Source organism: Blennius ocellaris (assembly GCF_963422515.1).
Source record: "Blennius ocellaris genome assembly, chromosome: 3".
Lineage (NCBI taxonomy): Eukaryota > Metazoa > Chordata > Actinopteri > Blenniiformes > Blenniidae > Blennius > Blennius ocellaris.
This window is the reverse complement of record NC_137652.1, coordinates 3,904,753-3,926,004: the sequence shown is the minus strand read 5'-3', so window position 1 is coordinate 3,926,004 and position 21,252 is coordinate 3,904,753. Positions and strand designations below refer to the sequence as shown.

General features: G+C 50.1%; 5 protein-coding genes across 6 annotated transcripts; 1 reads left to right on the top strand and 4 right to left on the bottom strand.

Annotated features, from left to right (window-relative positions):
- Nucleotides 1–280: 280 nt before the first annotated feature.
- On the bottom strand, nucleotides 281–1,693 carry LOC308148885 (protein EOLA1). 2 transcript variants are annotated; one of them, XM_080520429.1, is made up of 3 exons: nucleotides 1,587–1,693; nucleotides 638–920; nucleotides 281–567 (listed from the first exon to the last, which is right to left on the bottom strand). In XM_080520429.1, exons 2-3 carry the CDS (start codon nucleotides 894–896, stop codon nucleotides 359–361), a joined length of 468 nt encoding a protein of 155 aa, XP_080376555.1. In that variant the 5' UTR covers nucleotides 897–920; nucleotides 1,587–1,693; the 3' UTR covers nucleotides 281–358. The 2 variants fall into 2 exon arrangements, with proteins under 2 accessions (XP_080376555.1, XP_080376554.1); XM_080520428.1 differs by lacking the exon at nucleotides 1,587–1,693 and adding an exon at nucleotides 1,205–1,455.
- A 1,444-nt stretch (nucleotides 1,694–3,137) lies between these two features.
- On the bottom strand, nucleotides 3,138–6,266 carry LOC308148883 (actin-binding protein WASF3-like; the record flags this gene model as incomplete). The annotated part of the gene is made up of 10 exons (XM_080520426.1): nucleotides 3,138–3,301; nucleotides 3,443–3,661; nucleotides 3,759–3,877; nucleotides 4,121–4,390; nucleotides 4,492–4,616; nucleotides 4,709–4,753; nucleotides 4,894–5,011; nucleotides 5,556–5,709; nucleotides 5,926–6,060; nucleotides 6,134–6,266. 10 exons carry the CDS (start codon nucleotides 6,264–6,266, stop codon nucleotides 3,138–3,140), a joined length of 1,482 nt encoding a protein of 493 aa, XP_080376552.1.
- Nucleotides 6,267–8,188: 1,922 nt separating this feature from the next.
- LOC308149234 (opsin-5-like) lies at nucleotides 8,189–12,433 on the bottom strand (the record flags this gene model as incomplete). Its single annotated transcript, XM_080520916.1, has 7 exons — nucleotides 8,189–8,442; nucleotides 9,321–9,774; nucleotides 9,981–10,204; nucleotides 10,834–10,938; nucleotides 11,011–11,110; nucleotides 11,360–11,565; nucleotides 12,304–12,433. The coding sequence occupies 7 exons, from the start codon at nucleotides 12,431–12,433 to the stop codon at nucleotides 8,189–8,191; spliced, it is 1,473 nt and encodes a 490-aa protein (XP_080377042.1).
- Nucleotides 12,434–13,705: 1,272 nt separating this feature from the next.
- LOC308148880 (serum response factor-like) lies at nucleotides 13,706–17,871 on the top strand. Its single transcript, XM_080520423.1, has 8 exons — nucleotides 13,706–14,423; nucleotides 15,399–15,668; nucleotides 15,751–15,973; nucleotides 16,071–16,235; nucleotides 16,311–16,418; nucleotides 16,526–16,705; nucleotides 16,984–17,063; nucleotides 17,277–17,871. The coding sequence occupies exons 1-8, from the start codon at nucleotides 14,022–14,024 to the stop codon at nucleotides 17,364–17,366; spliced, it is 1,518 nt and encodes a 505-aa protein (XP_080376549.1). The 5' UTR covers nucleotides 13,706–14,021; the 3' UTR covers nucleotides 17,367–17,871.
- A 730-nt stretch (nucleotides 17,872–18,601) lies between these two features.
- On the bottom strand, nucleotides 18,602–20,940 carry LOC308148881 (BTB/POZ domain-containing protein 3-like). Its single transcript, XM_080520424.1, has 5 exons — nucleotides 20,815–20,940; nucleotides 20,414–20,644; nucleotides 20,251–20,341; nucleotides 19,787–19,905; nucleotides 18,602–19,712 (listed from the first exon to the last, which is right to left on the bottom strand). Exons 2-5 carry the CDS (start codon nucleotides 20,581–20,583, stop codon nucleotides 18,680–18,682), a joined length of 1,413 nt encoding a protein of 470 aa, XP_080376550.1. The 5' UTR covers nucleotides 20,584–20,644; nucleotides 20,815–20,940; the 3' UTR covers nucleotides 18,602–18,679.
- Between the last annotated feature and the right edge of the window lie 312 nt (nucleotides 20,941–21,252).

Below are 21,252 nucleotides of genomic sequence, written 5' to 3'. Positions count from 1 at the left end.
CGTAAAAGCACCAAGTTTGAAATTTTTGTGTTCTAACATAGAATGTTAGCTTTAACACGGAAAACGTGTCGTTAGCCTTTAGCTAATGCTTTTGTTTTGAAAACATTCGTTGAGACGTTTGAGTTTAACTGTAAATAAACATCCAGTTGCTGAAGGCCGCTGTTGGCCCGCAAGGTTTGCTTGGCGGATGTCAAAATTTCTTTTGAATAAAGTTTTTTCACCAGCATACGAGATTATTTTTCCTTGAAATTTAATGATTTGAAACCAAGAAGTGTGACGAAGTAAATCGGCTCCAATTTATTATAAAAAAATACAAATCTTATCACGAGTCCATCCGGTGTCTATGTGCACATTGTTGTCATGGTAACATGTCCACGGGTATGTCCACGCTCCAGATGTCCCGCCCTCCACGAGTGCTCAGAGGCCTCTTCAACCAGCGAGGGTTCGACAGTTCGGTCACGTGTTTTTCTGGCAGACCAATCAGAATGGCCAAGCGCTCCAGCTGCTCAAGCTCCGCCCCTTCCAGGGAGGCGGGGCACTGCCAGGTCCGTCCCACATCCACCAGTCCTGAAAGGGAAGCACAGATGTGTGACGCCGTCGTTTTTGGCGAGACCCGACGACGCGGGACCTCCCTGACCTGCCACCACGCCGCGGCCGAACCGCTCCCCGCTCTCCAGCAGCGCTCCGATCTCGTCCACGCTCATCCCCACGCGCTCGCTCAGCACCGCCCGCCACTCGTCCCCCTCCCAGTCCCGCCGGGCAATGTGAATGGCCAGGGTCTGGCTCTCCAGTGGGGCCAGCAGGGGTCTCCACCGGGTCTCCAGGGTCTTCACCCCGTCCAGAACCAGCCCGGCGTACGGCTGCCGGAAGGACAGGCACCACATCTGCACCGCCATGTGTGTGTAAAGTAAACGCACCCCCTGGAAGTACAATGTGAGAATGAAGCGCACCTTAAAGACTTATTTTGAGGCTTTTGTCAAAATTGAGATCCTCTTTGTTTTCCACAGGAAAGTGTTGGCGACTTTCGCTTTCAGGGTTTATCCCCAACTTAGGTTTTCTTTGCCCTGATCACAGACTATAAGGTTCTGTCATGCTGAGTGGTGTTCATCTACTTAAATCTGAGAAAATTTAAAACCAACTCAAAGATGTAGAAGCTCACACAAATGTTTCAGTGGAAAAAAAACCTTTTGTTTTCGTCACTAACCTTCGCCGCTGTCGGATTATTATGTCACCGAGTGAAAGTGCGGTCCGACTGTCACAACAACTCCACTGTGGCTGGAGGTTCCAGTAATCATTGTTTGTGGCGAGTCAAAGCCGTGTTTACGTGTAAACGTGGCCTCAAAATCCACGTGTGAAAAGTTGTGGGCGGAGCGACATCAACGTAGGGGCGTGGCCAGAGTCTGAACTCACTTTTCACAAAAGTGTGAGCATTAATTTTCTTAACTGTGATTAAGAACCCCCCAACAATACCCTCTCAAATCAAACGCACCTATAAGTGAAGTCCACAGCACAACTGCACGTAAGTAAATGGCAAATAAACCCAAAGCGTCCAAGATCAGGCTAAAAAATAAACCAAACGCACGGACCTGCTGCGGTGCTGCCGCGTCCTTACGGGGACATTTTGGAAACAAACGGCGGAAAAAGACGTTGACAAAGACCCGTTTGTGTTCCTAATATATTAAATGTGCGTCCTGCAGGAGACGGAAACCATCAATGGAACACTGCCGGACTACTTCCTGTTACAACGCACACATACCGGAAGTAAGTGTCCCGGAATTATGTTTCCGGAATGAATCATTCTGCCCATAAAAGACTAGTTCCAGTTTGATATGTTGATCGTCTCGTTTCATAGAAGATAAATTGATTTAATGGAATGTTTGGAGAAAAAAAATATTTCCGACAGGAAGCATGAATAATATGAGCCGAAAAGTTCTCATTTATAGTTTAGTGCTGAATCTTTAGTCCTGATTTGTGAATATGTTCAGGATCCTGACCAATATATCAAATTCATTAATGTCTGTGCTATGATGAACTTTAAAACCTGACTGAAAACACAAATAGATTCACTGTTGTAAATAATAACTGGATCAAGGGTGGGCCTTTTAAGAAGAGGTTTAATAACAGCAACCTTAAAGGCTTGTGGTGCATAAGCCTGTTACTTTATTCATGTAGGATGTTATTCCAAAGAAACTGTGAATCCCATTCCTTGGGTGACCTCATGAATCACAATGATAACTTAAACACAATTTTGTCTCTTTGATATCTTTACTCCAAAATGTTCACCAACATGCAGCAACACATCACGGCGATATCTACAACCAATCACAGATGGTACAGGAACGGAATTACAAGCCCCCTTCCTACAGTTGCATCAGCGCAAAATATAACGTCACCGCACAGAAACTTAGAAAAAAAACAACCATAACATCATCACGGCACAGTGAAGTCCGCACTGCACGATGACATCTAGTCTGCACTGCACGGTGTAATCGGAGCATGTCATAGACAAAACTTCAGTTACCATAGCAACCAATCAAACTCGAAATATATACGATAACAAAGACATACTTCATTTAGACAAAATATAAATACCTTGCAATAATGAAATGAAGAGAAAATGAAGGGCATTTTCAAATTGAAATAAAAAATAAACCCACTCAAAGTTTGAGCTTCACAGAAATGCAAGAAAAAAAATAACAAACATGCATTATGATGTAAAACAATAAATATATGAATGCTATCACACAATATAAAACAAATAAAAAGAGCGTTCAGGCAGTTATTTTAAAACCACTGAAGAAAATCAGATCTTTATAAAGATATAATCATACTTAATGAGATTGTTTGGTCTCTGCGGAACTTTTAAAATTCATCAACAGTGAAAACAAAACAGAAGAACAATGAAAAACAAATATAGCATCTAATAAGAAATAACGAACACGAATTTTGATTTCATCCACAAACACACAACAACCCACAGAGTGGGTGTGTTTGTGTGTTTGGTGAAATCTGTGTGTGGAGAAAGGGAAAAGTGTCTTCAGCAGATTTCCATTTGCTCGTGTTTTTCTTGGCACACTTTAGCTCCAGCAGCTGATCTGGTCCAGGTCTTCCTGCCGGACTCCTCCTCCTCCTCCTCCTCAGTCAGACCACTCCTGGTCCTCTGGCTCGGACTCCTCCTCTGACTCGCTGTACTCCACAGCGATGCGACGCGACAGGATGGTGGCCACGTCGTTCCCCGCCGGCTCTCGTTTCTTGGCCTCCTCCTGCTCGCGCTGCTCCTGGACCTTCCTGAGCTGGATTCCTGAGAACGGCACAAACGGAAAGACCGGAACCCGTCAGCTGCCCGCAAACCGCAGGACGACTCTGACAGTGACCAAAACCCACAAAACATGACGGTACACATCCTCATCCTCATCCTCATCATCGTCATCATCATCGTCACCTCTGCGTATTGCTGCCAACAGGTCACTTCGAGCGTCGTTCATTGGCACGTTCGGCCCACTGGCCGTCTTCCTGTTGTCCATCGCCGCGGGTAACGGTGGCGCAAATGTAACAGAGGGCGGGGCCTGACCTCCGGGACGGGAGGGGGAGGGCACATAGTTAGCCGGAGGAGGCGGGGGCGGGGAGGGGCTGTACGGGCGGGAGAGGGCAGCGCCACCACCTGCAGAGACGGAAAGAAGGACGTGAGCTCCGATTGGCTCCTGGGTTTCAAGGCGGGGCTCCAGGAGCGACTCAAAGCTTTGGTTTACCTTGTTTACCGGCAGCGGCGGGTGTCGCCATGGCAGCAGTGTGGGCGGTGCTGTTGGTGAATGCCGTGGGTCCTGCTGCCGGAACGAGAGGTGGGGGAGGGGGTGGAGCCGGCGGGATCTGGTGGTCACTGAGCAGAGACAGAGGGCAAAGGTCAAACGTGTACTGGCTACTGTCTGTTTATGTATTTGTATGTGTGTTTATGTATTTGTATGTGTATTTGTGTGTGTATGTGTATTTGTGTGTGTTTATGTATTTGTATGTGTGTCATGTATTTGTATGTGTATTTGTATGTGTGTTTATGTATTTGTATGTGTGTTTATGTATTTGTATGTGTGTCTATGTATTTGTATGCGTGTGTGCGGGCATGTACTTGGCCTCCGTGGCGGCGTGGCTCCGTGCTCCGTTCTGATTGGCCGCGCCCGCGTGTGGCGGCGGGTGATGGTGGTGATGCAGTTGGTTGCGACCCAGAGAGTGCTGTCGGGCCGTCGCCGCGGTAACCGCAGTGGAGGCGGGTTTTAAAGCGCGGTCCAATGACTGCGTCTGTCCGCTGCCGCTGGTTTCCACAGCAATGTGGTCTTTGGCTTGACGTCCGTGGGCCTCGTGCTGGGACGGACTGGTGGGGTCTTCGGACATGCCTGACCTGTGGTGGGGGTGGTGGTGGTGGGGGGGGGGGGGGTCATTTGATATAGCAACACTCACATGTAAGGCCCCGCCCAATCAAACATGGTACACGCGGGTTACCTGTCGGGTGACATGGAGCCGTCGGAGGTGTGGTACGGCGACGGCGTGATGCGGGCGTCCGGGCGGAGCTCCTTGTCGTAGGCCATCAGGTTCCACTCCTGCCGCCTGTTCCGGGCTTTGCGGACCTTGGGACAGAACAAACGGCTCAGTGGAGCGGAGAGGTCGTCGCGGAGACGGCGGGGAGGGGAGCGCCGGAGCCACGGAGCAACACTCTCACCTTCTTCACCTCTCGGCCTGCAGACTCCTCCACGTGTTTCTGCTCCTGGAGCCACAAGAGTCCGTGAGTCCACATCCACACTACACACCGGTGGTGGTGGATGGAATGATGAAGGATGGAGCGTTGGACAGAGAGACGATGAAGATGTAGAGGGGGATGATGATGATGATGATGATGATGATGACCTTGTGTCGTCTCTTCTCTTTGCGTTTGTTCTCGGTCGCCTGCAGCATCTTTTCCCTCCAGAGGCTGAAGAAGTACGACGGGTCAGTGTAGAACTTCAATCCATCCTTCTTATCGTCCCTACACACACACACACACACACACACGAGAGGGGTGGAGTCAAGAGGGGCTTCAACTGGCCTGTAAGGAGTCAAAATGATGACTGTGTGCAATTGTACAGATTAAATGTAAACATGTTCAGAAGTCTGATGGCAACAGGGAAGAAAAAGTTTTTGAGTCCATTTACAGAAGCTTGAAATGCAAAACAAATGGACTCAAAAACTTTTTCTTCCCCGTTGCCTTCTGAACATGTTTACATTTAATCTGTACAATTGCACACAACGCACATCTCACTTTCTACATTTTCTTGTGTATATACTTATTTATTTATGTATGTCGGCACCAGGGTAGACGGCAAAGTAAGAATTTCATTACACTGTGAAACCTGGCTTTTACTGTTGAAATGACAAATAAAACACCTTGAACCTTGAACCTTGAAGGCGTTGCTTGACCTTACACGTAGGGAGTCCACGTGTTTGACGGGGGGGGGGGGGGGGGGGGTTTAAACTCACCTCGAAGGTCGCAGTGTTGAAGGGGGGGGGGGGGGGGGGGTGTTCAGACTGACCTGTATGGAGTCAAGATGTTCAGGGGCGGCGGCTTGTCACAGCGGTGGTACATCTCCAGCACCGGGTTGAGGATGGAGCTCCGTGACACAGCCTGCTGGTCCTGGGTGGTACTGCTCCTGAAGGCCTTCCGCATGTTGATGTCCTGCAGAGACACTGCACAGCAGACGGTATCCTCAGACATTTCGTTTTGTTGAAGTTTCCCTGACCGCCCCTGCGTTTCTCCAATAATACCCTGCTGCTCTTCTCCAGTGGACTTTTTGTACCTCTCGTGTCAGACTCCCTACGAGCATGATTCACTCTGAAGTGAGAGTTAAAAAAAAAAAAAAGAAGAAAAGAGGAGAAGCTGCTACGTCGATGCTGGCGACCCACCTTCCTCCACTGTGGAGTCCAGCTGAGTCACCTTCACAGCCAGCAGGTCCACCCTCTCCTGCAGGCTGCTCATCCTCAGGTAGAAGCCGTTGGCCTCCGTGAAGAGCTCGGTGAAGATGTCCTCCGCGTGTCGACCTGCAAAAGCAACACAGGCTCACAGTTGTCCCGCCGACGGCCCGGAGCAGCGCGGAGGGAGGCGGACACTCACTCAGGCCGCCCAGCTGCTTGATGACGGCGGCCAGCGTGCTGTTGGTGACACACTCCAGCTCGCTGGCCACCCCGTCGGGCAGGGTGCCACGGCACAGGAAGCGGGGCTCGATGATCCGCTTGACCAACGGCATGGCTCACCTGGGGACGCACAGGCAGGCGAGACCACGGTGAGGCGTCTGTCCTCGGCCTGCAGCGTCACCTGTAGTGTCCAGTCTGTCCTCAGTGAACTGGAGCGTCCAACCTGAAAGACTGGGCTGAATATTTATTAGCCGTCTGTGTGGAGTATGTGTGTGTGGAAGCGTGAATATATGTGTGTGTGGTTGTACGGGTCAATGTGTGTGTGCATGCATGTGGATGCACATGTACAGTATATAGCACATTAATGTGTAAATATGCGTGCGCGTTGCCGTCCTGCAGGCTGCAGCCAGCCGCTCACATCACACTTTGTTGCCCACAGAGTTCACCATGGTTACCGTTGCTAGGAGACAGAGTGCGAGGGCCTGCGATCGCACTGTTACTGCACACAGTTGCAATCGGATCACCATAGTCATCCAGCAGGAAGAGTGTGTGTGTGTGTGTGGGGGGGGGGGGGGGTTCCGGATGTCAGTGTCTGTGGTGAACCTCAGGAGGCCATTTTGGCTCAATGATCTCTCAGTTTCTTTAGTTTAAAGAAAATCCATCCATCCATGGGTGGGCCCAACTGGTCCCAGACTAAAGCAGAGATGTAGTCTCTCCAGCGGCCCCGGGGATGGAGGAGACCCCGGGGCCGGCCGGCAACCAGAGAGCTCTACTGTACAGCTCAGCTCTCTCTCCGCCACAACGATCCAGTACAGTGACTGCATTACTGTAGCTGCAAGCTTAATATCCCTCCTCATTTCCCACCTTGAACACGTCAGACTTAATGCCAAGTATGCAGGGCAAGCCTTCATACAGGAAGTACACACACCTCTCAGTGTGGAACCCTTTTTGTTTTTTTGGCTTCTTTACGGTCCCATTGTCAAATTTTGAATGGTGTGTAAACAGCAGATTCTTTTAGATTACATCAGATTGTTTTACTACATCATTAACAAAATAAGAGCCCCGTTGAAATCTGATGGCAGGGAAAGTTGTGTCAACTCTGAACAGACTTTGTCCTCAGTAACATGGAGCTTAAATGATGTGAAGACATGCAGAGGTTCATCAGTCACTGAAACACTACAGACAGTTAGATCTGTGATTATTATCTGGAAGAAACTGCCCATTTGTCAGAAATACATCAGCTGAGAGGACAAGAGTCCTGAGGTCATCATTGATCCTCCAGCATGTGCAGGAATGTGCAGGAGTCTGTACTGAAACCCCCCCCCCGCATGGACTCTTCCAGAATCCAAACACACAAGTTGGGGCTGAATCATATGGAGGGTCGACACACGGCAACCACAGTCCATCGGTTCTGGACCAGAGCTCATTGATGAGAGGGAGGATGGATGAGATTAGAGCCCAGAACGACCATCCAGCCATGAACCCACAGGTCAAACAGAAGAGCGGTTCCAGTCCGACATCAGACGGAAACGTCTGAGATTCACAACCTGCTTTCCTCAATTCCTGTTCCTCCTGCTGACAGGAAACATGTCCCAATTTTTCTGAGATGCGTGGAAAATATGAGTTTCAGGGATTATATATATTCACCTGTCACGTGAAGAGGATGCCCTCATGTTTTATAGATGATTGTGATATAAAGGTGATCATTAAGTCCCCAGACACACACACTGCATGCACGAGCACGCGACATGCCAACACATTGTGACGGATCGTGACGTAATGCTTGTGCGTGCGCGAAATATTCGTGTTTTTTCGATTGAGCAGCTGATTTCGTCAGTTGAATGGTGTTTTTTGTGGGGTTTTTTTTTAACTGAAGCTATACGGAGACGTCACGATCGATCACCGTGCCTTGTCATACTCTAACCTCATCAGCCTCGAGCACAATCAAAAACCAATACTGGACCGATCAGACTCACCGCAAGCTGTCCCGCACCGGTGTGCGGTCCGTGAAGCTCCTCTGTCAGCGAATAGCCGGTCAGTTCATCCACATCACCGGGAGCAGAAGCTCTCTCCTCCCGCAAGGTCCTCGGAACACTTCGGCTCCTGTCGGGTCTCGCATTCTCTCTCGGAACACTTCGGCTCCTGTCGGGTCTCGCATTCTCTCTCGGAACACATCGGCTCCTGTCGGGTCTCGCGTTCTCTCTCGGAACACTTCGGCTCCTGTCGGGTCTCGTATTCTCTCTCGGACCACTTCGGCTCCGGTCGACTTCCGAACACTTCGGCTCCCGACTGAATGGCCAGCGGGGTGTTTTAAAGGGGTTTTAAAGGTGTTTTAACGGCGTCGTAAAGGGTTAAATATGACGTCCACGCTTCTAAAAGATCTGTTTCATGATAAAATGTAATAAAAAAAACGTGTTTTGCCTATATTCTGTATTTTCTTATTGTCATTCAATTTTGATTGATATATTTTGTCTAATTCCTCAATTTAAATTTTTTTTTCGGATGATATATGTGAACACGGTAGAAAGACAAGCGATTTTCATTCCTCCATGTGTCTTGTATGAACAGCCGAATTGACAATTAAACTCACCTTGACTTGACTTTGACTTTTTCCCTTTAGCTCCAGTTGCATATAAACATAGAAGAGACTTTTGTTTCTTATTCACTTAAAAGACCTTGTGTTTTGTTTTCTTTTATTCAACTTGTAAATGGCATTTGAACATATTTTTGATTAATTTAAAATCTGAACTTGTATGAAAGACCATAGACAAAAATAAATAAAAAATGTGGCGTAATATTAACCTGTTGGAAATCGATTGTTTTCATATTCAGTGCTGAGCTTGATACCAACACTACAATAATCCAAAAAGAGACCAGACTAAGCTCGTTTTAATTATCAACCTTCAAAAACATAAAAAGTCGTATAAACAAATACATTTCTCCTGAAAATCAAAGAGCAAAAATTTGTGTCACACTCTATAAAAATTACAAAAAAAAGTGTTTCTGATTATTTTTTGTTTGCAGGCCATTCGAGAAATACAAAAAAACTTTCAACATTTCCTTGGAGATTCCGCCTGAACAGAATTCATATGATTGTGTGAGATTCTACAGTCTGAACCTAAAACCAGGGACTGCAGTCGTGAGCAGCTGGTCTCACAGTCTTTCACATTCAAACTCTGAGCCGGCGTCGAAGCCGGGCGGTGCGTTGATGTAATACACCTCGCCGTTGTTTGGGCGCGGCGTCGAGGCCGCGGCGTCTGGGGGCGGCGGTAGCGGGTACGGCTGATACTCCGCCGAGTACTTCTTCTCGCCGAAGTTCAGCGGGAGTTTGAGCCTGGCTCCGCCTCCTCTGTGTCGACCGTCCGCTTTCGGCTTGAACCTCTTCAGCTTCACGGTCTCTTTGGCGTCGCGAGTGCACGGCAGCAGCACCGCCACATCCTTGCGAAACTTGGAGCTGAGCCCGAAGTAGATGAGCGGGTTGTAGAAGCTGGCCGACTTGGCGAACAGGCGGGTGAAGATGCTGGTGAGGTTCGGCACGTGGAAGCCGCAAGCGGACCACATGGAGACGACGGCGTACGGCGACCAGGCCAGGATGAAGGCGGTGCAGATCACGATGGACACCTGCAAGACACAAGCAGCATCAAGGAGTTTCCACTGACGTCCTGCTTCCAGTAGCCTCCTGGAAACCGCCACTGATACTGGCGACACATCTGGTGCTGCATCGTGAACTATTGTTTGAGGTCATAAGTTGGTATTTGGTCAGTGATTTGACCACTCTGGTGTACTGGCTGGCGGTTGGTTCACACATTCTGGTCGTAGACACTCACGATGGTGACGTCCCTTTCAATTTTCCTCTGGCGGTCGGTCAGGTCGCCCTCTGCCGACAGAGCGTTGCCTCGCTTCACCGTGTTGATGATGGACACGTAGCAAAAGAGCATGACGAGGACGGGCACGAAGAAGCAGACGATGAAGATGGAGATGATGTAGGACTTGTAGATGCCGGAGTAGTTGGCTTTGGCCCAGTCTATCTCACAGGTGCCGTATCCCCGATCTGACGAGGAAGAATAGAGTGGGTTTGCAGCGTTCGGAAATGAAGTATTGAGTTCGGACAGTTTTAGTGGGTACAGTTACTAATTCTACTCGCTATTTTTTAATCCTGCCTTTGCTCTTGTTTTTAATTTACAATGACTTGATTTTAGGAATTGTCTTCTAGCAGTGCCTTAGAGATTATAACCCTAATATGAGCGCTCTCTGTTGGGTCCCGCAGATTTGCTTGGGTGGTCCCACGACCTATGACTCCCTCAATCATGGGCTATTTTCCCCCCGACTGTCGACTCCCAAAAGGAATGTTGCAGGTTCGATTCCCATCTCCACCTGTCTACGTCCCGAAGGGTCCTTGGGCACGACACTGAACCCCATCCCTCATTTGGATGTGATGAAGTGTGTAAAGCGCTTTGGGGCTCAGACTTCCAGATTGAGGTAATTTTCTGACTTTCTCAGAAGATTCTTTAACTTTTCTTCGGTGTCACATGGGGTTACATTGGGTTTTTCTCTGTAAAGTTGCCTTGAGATGTCTTTATTCTATTCGGTGCTGTACAGTATAAATAATGCTGAACTGATGGGACTCGACGATGGGATGTTTCGATGGTTTAGCGATCCGATATGTGATGATGGTCGTACCTGTGTAGCTCCCCCAGCCGAAAAGAGGCGCTCCGGACCAGAAACCAGCCGCGATCCAGATCAGCAACAAACACACAAACACACTGCCCCTGGTGATGTGATGTGCTGAAACACACACACACACAGGTCAGTGCAGCTCAAGTGTGTGTGTGTGTGTGTGGGGGGGGGTCCTCTCACCTTGGCTTGGGTGACATCCTTTGATGTAGCGCGTGATGCTGATCACTGTCAGCGTGTTGATACTGCTCAGACCGAACACCAGCGTGAAGAAACCGTCGACCTGCAGGAGCCAAACCACACCATCAAAAACCTGCAAGTCAAGTTCCCAACAATTCCGATAATTCCCAGTCTGAGGTGTGTTTTTGACACATCTCACATGCATTTCAGGTGCGTGTGTTCGATTTCGGTCCATAGTGTTCCAGGTGTTCTAGGTCAGTTTCAGATTCATCACGTTCACGTTTCAGATTTTGTCTGCGCTCCTTCCAGACACAGTTACGTGTATTCTAAAAAAGGACTGTGCTGTCGGTACCTCACAGGTCCAGATCGAGGAAATGAGGTAGCCGCTGTCCCGGAAGAAGTTGAAAATCTCAATGATTCCTCTGGAGTAGCCAAACACTGAGATGCTGGCGTCGGAGACGGCTAGGTTAAAGGTCAGGTAGTCGGTGGGCTGCAGCGACGCTCTCTGTCTGTACAGGATGAAGAGGACAATGCTGTTTCCGAACCAGGACATCCATCCTGCAGACAAAGCCCACAGGTCCAACGTCAGGAACATTTTAATTCATCCCGCTTTTCTGTCTTCTTCGTCTTCGTTCCTGCCCAGTCCGTAGAGCAGCACATACAACACGAGGAGACAGTGGGAAAAGGCTCAGCTCCCTCTTAACTGGAAGAAACCTGCACAACCAGACCCGGAGGTGGAGGCTGTAGGTGTAGTAGAGGTAATATATGTAGGTGAAGGTTGGAATACGAGTAACAAAAGGCTGGAACAATAAGAGATGCTCCAAACAGTCGGGTAGATAAAGGGGTAGGTGACATGTATGTGTAGGTGAAGGTGTGGGTGTAGGTCTAGTGTCGTCAGGCCCGCCCCTCCCTCCCTAGAGGCTCGTGCTTCACTTGAAGGTGGGGATGTTGTTGAAATAAAAAAGAAAAAACTTTGTGGCATAAACATAAACTGCTAGCATGTCTGCTCGTGCTCATCGTGAGACAGAAGAGATGATAATCTGTTAAGTTATTGTTCCACTTTTGATCTATAAAATTCTTGTTCCACTGTTGATAGAAGCTGTTCATTTGATTCGTTAGTAATTGTAATTTATTATTATTATTATTATTATGTTATTGGAAGGGGGGGGGGGGGGGGTCCCAAAATAAAATCCTGCTTAGGGCCCCCACTTGGCCAGGGGCAGCCCCGAGTGTCGTGTAAGTACGCGTAATGTGGGTGAAGGTGGAGTTGTCGTGAAGGTGTTGCGCAGCTCTCACCCAGCAGGAGCAGGTACACTCCGATGATGGTCTCTCCCTGGTCGGACAGAGGAGGGTCTCGGCCCCCTCCCAGGACGAAGCTGTGGTTCCTCCAGAGAGCGCTGCCTGGTGCGATGCTGGTCCCCGACATGCTCTCTGCCTCCCAGTGTGTGGGAATGTGTGTGTGTTTGTGTGCGTGTGTGTGTGTGTGTGTGTGTTTACTTGCTGTGTATCCGTGTGGAGCTGCTGCGTCTGTGTGGAGCTGCTGTCTGTATGTACGTGCCTCGCTTCTGTTAATCTGAGGTAAATATAGATGCTGATCCTCTGAGATCACCAGCAGGCATCAAACCAGCACCTGCAGGGTTCACAGGTCATTCTCTAAACTCAGCTCTGATTGGCTGGTACCTTTTGAAGAGTGGCTTTATTCACTTTACTGTCCTGGGCCATTTGATAAGGTCTGATAGGATGAAGGAGCGAGTCATTCCTCAAAATAAGAAGTAAAACCACGTTTAAGTCTCTCTTCTGTTGGTGTTTATGAAGCACGGATTCAATTCAATTGTATTTGTAAAGATGAATAATCAAATACAACAGTCCTCTCACAGCACTTTTACAGAAAAAAAATAACTAATTCACAAAGGAGAGGAAATGGTAGAAAGAAAGAAAAAACAGTTCGTATGTGGAAACTTTCAGCTGTTGGAGTTGGGGTTGGGGGATACAAAGAGAGAGAAGAATAGGACAGAGACAGAGAGGAACAAGTAAACAAACATAAATCCACTTGTTGCAGACGTGATGGGGGCAGGAGGCTCAGGTCATGAACCGTAGAGGGAGGAAGCATAAACAGAATTCACACCCAGACTTTTTCAAGAAGCTCACTTCCTCTGAGCAGTTGTATTTTTCCATTCAATCAGAATCTCAGAGATTGCTCTAAGATATAACAGAAAATCGAACTTTGTGAGGCTCGTGCAAAAACAGCTGCTCTCCATTCAAACCACAAATGTTAAGTAAGCATAAATTGATTAAAAAAATAAATCTTTTATGCCTTTTTTTTTTTGCCAGATGCTGCATAGTTATTTAATTTGACTTCAACTATTGTTAAGTGTCGTCAATCTCTACTGTCAATCATTTAAGAGCCGTTGACCATATAAGGAAAGGCGGTGCCTTAAAAGGAAATGCCTTCTTTATATGGAGGGAAGTAGTCCCGGCTCATGGCCGTGAACGTGGTGAGTTCTGGTATCAGTTCGCCAAACCTTCATAAACCTCACACGTTTCTGCGGTAAAACGACGGCGAATCCATTAATACGTCGTTTCCAGCAGAACGCGGACTTTCTGAGGTCGCAGCGTGTGCACGTGACGTGTAAACATGTGGGACTATCTTTTACTGCGGATGCAGCCGGTCATAGGAGTGATGACCGGCTGTGGGGGGGGTGGGGGGCTGGCCCTCGCGGTGAAAACAACTTGGAAGTTTATTTGATGGTTTCTCATCAAACTTATCGATCCGACACAGATCGAGCCCCGGAGGCCCGCTGACGCCCCGCCGCCGCCGCCGCCGCCGCTGCCCCGGACCCCCGCCGACTTTCATGGGCCTGTTGCTGGAGTAGCAGTTAGCATAGTTAGCCGAGCAGCTCGCGGAGGTGCTCCTCTCTCTCTCTCTCTCTCTCTCTCTCTCTCTCGCTCGCTCGCTCTCTCTCCGGGAGGAGGACGCTCTCGGGCCCGGGAGGAGCGAAGGGACTCTGCGGGGAATGCTGGCAGGCAGCGGGGCCGCCATGGGCACCCGAGCCGGAGCGGCGCGGGCGGACAGCGGACCCGAGCTCGGCAGCAGCCCGCCGATGGCCGCGGCCGCCGAGGTGGTCTACAGCGGCTCCGACCAGGACTCCGACTCCGGGGAGGACGACGAGGCGGCGGGCCCCGCGGGGGAGCGGAGAGGCGTGAAGCGGGAGAGGACCGACAGGGTGGTGGGGCACCAGGCGACGCGCAACCCCGGAGGCCGGGGCGAGGGTTACGGCGACGCGGGCCCCGGTGGGTCGGGAGTGAAGCCCGGCAAGAAGACCCGGGGCCGGGTGAAGATTAAGATGGAGTTCATCGACAACAAACTGCGCCGGTACACGACCTTCAGCAAGAGGAAGACTGGCATCATGAAGAAGGTAACTTAAGTCTGTGTGTGTGTGTGTGTGTGTGTGTGTGTGTGTGTGTGTGTGTGTGTGTGTGTGTGTGTGTGTGTGTGTGTGTGTGTGTGTGTGTGTGTGTGTGTGTGTGTGTGAGAAAACCCACATGTTTGACAGCAAGACGTGTGTAACAATCAGATTAAGTTAGAAAAAAAACTCATGTGTACCAAAGAACTCTCAGGTGTAAACAAAAGCAGCTGAAACTCCAGTAAACAGCTAGAAAAATACTGTAAACGGTCCAGTAAAGAGCGACATCACGAGACCTGCTCGAGTTTATTTATTTTAAATAGGTGTCCCAGTTCGAACTCGGTTTAAACGAGTGGAGTTGGATCTGATCGCTGACAGGTCGCCACTGTGACCTTTGACCTGCCGCAGTGTGGCAGTCCTCCGTTTATTGAGCCACATCGGAGTTCCACAATTTGTCTGAAAGTCAAAAGTCTGGATGTGTTTTCACATGATGTTTTGAAGTGAAAACCGAAACGTTTTCGCTCCGTTTCGGTTGTCCGTTGCTTGGAGGCACTGAAAACACTACTTTTTGGGGAAAAAAACGCTCCAACTCTTGTCTCCATGGAAACTCAACAACGATCTTGCTCCTGTTGTTTGCTCGCCACAGCCGTAATTAATAATGTTTTCCTCCAGAGTGTCAGGACTCCCAGTTTTCTCCTGGGACTTGGTCGTTTGTTTCTACCATATTGTTCTCTGCTGCATGTGAATGTGGTTTAATTATTTTTTTTTAAACAATCAACAGTGCCAACTAGTGGCCTGGCATGCAACTACATTGTTACTGCCGTTTCCGTGTGAACGCGAAACTTTATGAAACCAAAAAAAATACCTTCCGTTTTAACTTGAAACGTTGCGTTACCCGGGCCTCGGCTGCTGTTCGGTGACCGTGCGGGAAATGCTAACTCGTCGTATCGCGTCCAGTGACCTTGTGGCAGTGGCTCCCCTCCGCAGGCCTACGAGCTGTCCACGCTGACGGGGACTCAGGTGCTGCTGCTGGTCGCCAGCGAGACGGGCCACGTCTACACCTTCGCCACCAGGAAGCTGCAGCCCATGATCACCTCGGAGACGGGGAAGGCGCTCATCCAGACCTGCCTCAACTCGCCCGACTCGCCGCCGCGCTCCGACCCCTCGTCCGACCAGAGGATGAGCGCCACGGGCTTCGAGGAGACCGACCTCACCTACCAGGTGTCGGAGGGCGACGGCTGCCTGGACGGCGTGAAGGTAACGCCGGGGGAGGGGGAGGGGGGATGCGGTAGCGCCGCGGGTTGGGACGTTGACGACGAGCTCGCTTTGCTTCCTGCAGGACGTAATGAGGCCGACCTTCAGCCTGACCGGCCCTGCACTGCCCCCCTCCTCTTCCTCCTCCTCCTCCTCCTCCTCCTCCTCGGTGTCTATGCAGATACAGAGCAGCGCCCCCTCCTGGCAGTCCCCCTGCGCCTCCTCTTCCTCCTCCTCCTGCACCAATGGGACGGTGTTGAAGACGTCGGCCGGCGTCGTGCTTCCCGGGGGCTTCACTTTGATGACCGGTAAGTGGGCGGGGCTTCCTCTTTCCTGTGTGGCTGTTTCTCCGTGGATAATAAAACTTAACCCCTCCCCCCACCCCACACACACACCTGTCAACAGGTGCCTCGCTGCCCCCCGGCACACACACCATCCCCCTCAGCCAGCTGCAGGGCCAGCCCCTGGCCATCCAGGGCCCGGTGGCCCCCGGCCCCGCCAACATCCTGCACACCTCCTCCGCCCAGCCCGCCACGCTGCTCCGCCTTCCGACCACCGTGTCACTACAAGGTCAGACACAACACACACACGCACACATAAACACAACCACGAACTGGTGTTAATTAGATGTGACGTCACCACCAGGGGGCGGAGTCTCTCAGCAGCTGCATGCCATCCAGGTCCAGGCCAGCAGCCAGCAGACCTCCACCCATCAGACCAGCTCCGACAGCCACCCGCCCATCTCCACCACAGGTAGACCAGAGCTCAGCTGTCTCACGCCTCTTCTTTCAGGATTATGTGGGTTTTTTTTTAAATTTTGAAGGCACATGGTGTGTCTGTCTCTCTCTCTCTCTCTGTAGCTGGACTTCCTGTCTCCATCGTGTCCTCGTCCTCCTCCCCCACCTCGGGGGCGGGCCACATGATGTACCCCGGCGCTCACACGGTGATGTACGCCACGCGGACCCCCTCTCTGGGCGACGGAAGCCTCACGGTCCTGAACACCTTCCCGTCGACAGGCCACGCCCAGTCACATGACCCCAGTACGACCCCCATTTACTATTGGTATCAAGCAGTCGGTGGTAATCGGTCACAGGTTGCAATAATGATAAATAATGACTTTATTTATGTAGCACTTTTCAAAAAAAACACGGTCACAAAAAGTGCTTTACATTAAAACCACAATCAGAAAAGAAACGATAACGTCAAAGGAACTTTTAGTTTATAGAAGCCAAGGGATTAAAAAAGGAGTTTTAAGACCAGACGGTGAGTTTGCCAGTGTTCGTCGCCATAGTAACGGTTTTGGTGACGTGTTTTTCAGCTGCCGTCTCGCAGGTGTTTCTCACGTCGCTTCCTCCGGGCACCGGTCAGATCCCCGTTTCTGCGGTGCAGCTTCACCCGGTGAGTACGGCTGCCGCCACATTCAGGGTGTTTATTGTCATCGTCACTGCAAATGCAAAAAGTACAACTGACTTCTCCCAGCACATAAATAAAGTTGTTTTTTATCGTGTGCTTGTTTGTTGTTGTATAGTTTGTATGTTGCTTGTTCCGTCTAGTTTTATTCATGAAAAAAACCTCTTGATTGTTTTTAAATTGCCTTCCTCTTTTGTTCAGATGGTGATCAGCGGGCAGAGCAGCAGCAGCAGCAACCTGACGGAGCTTCAGGTCGTCAGTCTGGACGTCCACCAATCAAAACACGACTGAGTGTCACATGACTGCCTTTCGCTCGCTGGTGGTGACGTGAAGTGGAGGGGAAGTGATGATTAAGGCGGCGGTGTGGCTCGGTTGGTAGAGCGGTCGTCTCCCAATCGAAAGGTTGCAGGTTCCATCCCATCTCTGCCTGCCCTACATGCCGAAGTGTCCTTGGGCAAGACACTGAACCCTAAACTGCCTGTGTGAATGCGGAGTGCATGGTTGGTGGTGGTCGTAGGTGTGGCTACGGACGTAGTTTACCACCATCCAGCATGGATGAATAATGTCAAGCGTGTTTGAGTGTGTGTAAAAGCAATGCATTATTATGATGTCACGCAGCGGCTGGTCGGGAGCTGCTGTGAAGTCGTCGTCACGGCGACACAAAGTGAAGTGATGAAGGTTTGGACTGATGCGTTCAGGGACCCCGTCGGACGCACGTTTGATATGAAGGCGTGCATTCAATTATTTTTGATATTCAGAAATAAATGTTTTTGTTAAATAAAACCTGTTTTCTACAGCTTTGAGATTAAGGTTTCTATGTAAATGAATGTTTCCTCATGATGATGTCATGTAACATTAATTCACAGCAGCAAGAACAATCTCTTGAAAACATGAAGACGTCTTTCATCTTTTCGGGGGGGGGGGGGGGGGGGCAGCACTAGCAGACTTTCATAGAAAACAGTAGACAGACACTGCATTTCATCAGAATCTCAATGTGGGAACATTTTCTTTTACATTCAGTTTTTTTCCTCTGGAATCACCATAGCAACAGTGTCAAACTGTCCAACCTGTTTCTTCCATCTGTTTGATTTTTACACATTAGGAGGAGGAAAAACATCTGAACTTAAATTTGGACGTGACAAAAGCAACCGTTTAAAAACCAAAATAAAGAAAATCAACAGATTTAAGTGATCTGCAGGTGTCGGGTGGCCGGAACCTTCTGTTTTATAAAAAATGCTCAGTTCCTTAATAAAACAACATAACTATACATTTCACGCTTTGCCCATTTTCAAATAATTTCAACACTTGTAACCCATTTTGGGAATATTCTGAACAGACCTGTGTGATCATTTTGTCCCGTGAACATCGGTACAAATATTTTTATTGGAAAAACGCAAAAAAATGAAACAAAAGTTAATGACAGAAGTCCACTGTTATTTCAATGAGGTTTTTTTTAAAAAAAGAAAAAAACTGAGCCAAGGGTGTTATTTAACACTTTATAAAACCTGTTTTATTAGTCAGTTTTTTTTCTTCTAAATGCACTTTGATGAAAATGTCCCCTTGTGCATTTCACTCGCTGCCTTGCTTAAAGTGTCCCGGCGGCGTCAGGCGTAGAAGATGAGTTCGGGGATCTGCCCCCCCTGCACGCCGGTGCCGTTGGTGCTGTCGGACGAGCACTGGAACTGGAAGGTGACCTTGCCGCACTGCACCTCGGTCATGCCTTCCTGGCCGAAGTAGCTGAGCTCGTTGCCGTCCAGCACCACGCTGGCGGTGTAGAAGGTGTCCGGCTCGATCTGCACCGGGAACTCGAAGAACACCGGGAACGTGTTGCTGGAGCCGTCCGAGAAGTACTTGATGACGCGCTGCGCCGTGGACACGCCCTGCCGCTTCAGCTCGATCTTGGCGCTGTACTCGGCCGAGCCGCAGCTGGAGCCGTACAGGCCGAAGCCGGCGATGAAGACGCGCTTGTCCACGGCGAACTGGATGCTGTCGCAGCGGCCGCGGTAGCGCCACTGGTTGCTCCGGTAGGCGCAGGACTGGAAGCGGTGGCAGCGCTGCGACGACAGGCCCTTCCGGGGCTTGGTGCAGAACAGGAGGTCGGGCTTCTTGGCGGCGGTGTACCACAGGAAGATGTCGTTGGTCTCGTTGAGCGTGAGGACGCCGGACTGCGCCGCGCCGTTGGCGAAGTCCTCCAGCGCCATGGTCGGCACGCGGATCAGGTAGATGGCCTTGCCCAGCACCAGCCGCCGGTTCTCGATGGTTGGCGGCAGATCCTGCCTCTGGCATTCGGCCTCGGCCCAGCTCAGCGCCGCCTCGAACACCACCATCTCCTTGGCGTTCAGCGTCTCCCGCCGCAGGATGCTCTCCAGCGTCTGGGCGTCGATGTCGCAGAAGCCCTCGGAGCGCAGCGCCAGCTCCGCCTGGGCGTCGATCACCTCCCAGCAGCGCTGCGTCAAGTCGGGCTCCTCGAACAGGCAACTCTGGGACAGCAGCACGCAGGCGTTCTTGGCACTGAGGCTGGTCTCCAGGAAGTTGACGCAGGCGCGGGCCAGGTGAGGCACAATGTACTTTTTGGCAGCATAAAGGGTTGCGAGCACGGTGTCGGCACACAGGTCGATCTCGTCGCAGTAGATATACCTGTTGGGGGGGGGGGGCACACGGAGGTTAAAGGTCGGTGACAGCAGTTCAGGAGCTAACGGAGCTCCACCTACTTCAACATGGCCAAAAAGGACGGCGGCTCCACGTCAGGGATCCGGATCTCTTCCTGATCTTCGGCCAGTTCGCCGTAGAACATGGCGTGGAAGACAGAGCTGCCCACGGCCAGAACGTACTGCGGACACAGTCGGCGCACAAACTGCAGGTCATCTTACAAACACTTCATATCATAGCAACACACAGTCCCAACTGCCGTTCATCAGCAACAAATGGAAGTGCAGTCGAGTGCAGAGAAACACATTTTAAGTGTGTTTTATTTACCGCAAATAAAATCGCTATCAGGATAACTCAACATGTTAATTTGATATTGATCCGGGAAATCTGCTTCAACTCAAAGCCACAAATGCTTCACTTCATTTCATCAATCAAACCCTTCGAAAGCCAAAGATCCCATTTCTTATGATTTACATGCACGTTTCCATAGCAACCACCTGACGTTCACACGTGTGTTTGGTTTTACCTTGTGTCCTGGGACCCTCTGTGTCCCTCCTGGAGGTCCAACCACGAAGTGAACGTCTGCCATCATCTCATTGTTGAACATGATTGAGTTTCTGGAAGGAGGCAGGTTGTTTGTTTGAGTGTGTGCGGGCAGCAGCAGGACCAGGGCTGAGCTGGACTCTCACCTCTCTCGGATGGTCGGGTACAGGCCCTGCCAGCTGCAGCACGCGCTGCTGCTGCCGCCGCCGCTGCCGTTGTTGTTGGTCAAGTTCTGGTACTGCTGGACGGACGAGCTGCTGCTTGTCGAAGTGGACGGAACCAGCTTGTTGGTGGTGAAGAACAGCTCTGCTGCCATTATCGTCCAGTCAAACCGCGGGTCGGCAGCGACGGGGGCCGAACCGAATCCACTGAATGCACTAGATGTCAAGAGTTAAATCAGAATAATATATATTAAAAAAATAACATACAGACAGCAGCTCTCCAGCGGATTTAACTTTAGCTTCTCCATGCTAACCACTTGTTAGGCTCACACGGATGCTTCTGAGTTAATGGCGCAGCTCGAAGTCAGTCTTCGGTTTATACTTACTGCTGTGCGTTCTGGGATGATTTAACGTCTTTTATTCCATCTCATGAGCCACTTTTGGAGTTTTTATTGTGTGTTTTCATTAATCGTTTCGGCAGCTTCGCTAGCTTAGCTTTGTTTACACGCACAGGTTCCGGTGTGGGTCCGACAGCCAATCACAGCCGAGCCATTTCTTCTTCGCTGATTTCAAATTCAGTAGAATAAAGATGAACCAGGGCCGCCGCTGGGTATTTAATTCTGCAGTATAACCACTTTTATCAAAACTCTCTCTCTCTCTCGCACACACACACACACACACACACACACACACACACACACACACACACACACACACACACACACACACACACACACACACACACACACACGTATTGCTAGTAATCTGCATATGTAATAATCCAAAAGTGCCAAAGCTTCAAGACCAAATTTCTCCTTCACCAA

Bases quoted from the DNA above. Each gene is read 5' to 3' on its own strand.
- LOC308148881 (XM_080520424.1), bottom strand. From the start codon at position 20,583: ATGGCAGCAGAGCTGTTCTTCACCACCAACAAGCTGGTTCCGTCCACT. The intron at 20,342-20,413 runs GTGAGAGTCCAG...GCCTCCTTCCAG, and splicing joins TACCCGACCATCCGAGAGAG to AAACTCAATCATGTTCAACA. The intron at 19,713-19,786 runs GTAGGTGGAGCT...CCCCCCCAACAG, and splicing joins TCCTTTTTGGCCATGTTGAA to GTATATCTACTGCGACGAGA.
- LOC308148880 (XM_080520423.1), top strand. From the start codon at position 14,022: ATGCTGGCAGGCAGCGGGGCCGCCATGGGCACCCGAGCCGGAGCGGCG. The intron at 15,669-15,750 runs GTAACGCCGGGG...TGCTTCCTGCAG, and splicing joins GCTGCCTGGACGGCGTGAAG to GACGTAATGAGGCCGACCTT. The intron at 16,419-16,525 runs GTAGACCAGAGC...CTCTCTCTGTAG, and splicing joins CCCGCCCATCTCCACCACAG to CTGGACTTCCTGTCTCCATC.
- LOC308148885 (XM_080520429.1), bottom strand. From the start codon at position 896: ATGGCGGTGCAGATGTGGTGCCTGTCCTTCCGGCAGCCGTACGCCGGG. The intron at 568-637 runs GTCAGGGAGGTC...CTTCCCTTTCAG, and splicing joins CGGCCGCGGCGTGGTGGCAG to GACTGGTGGATGTGGGACGG.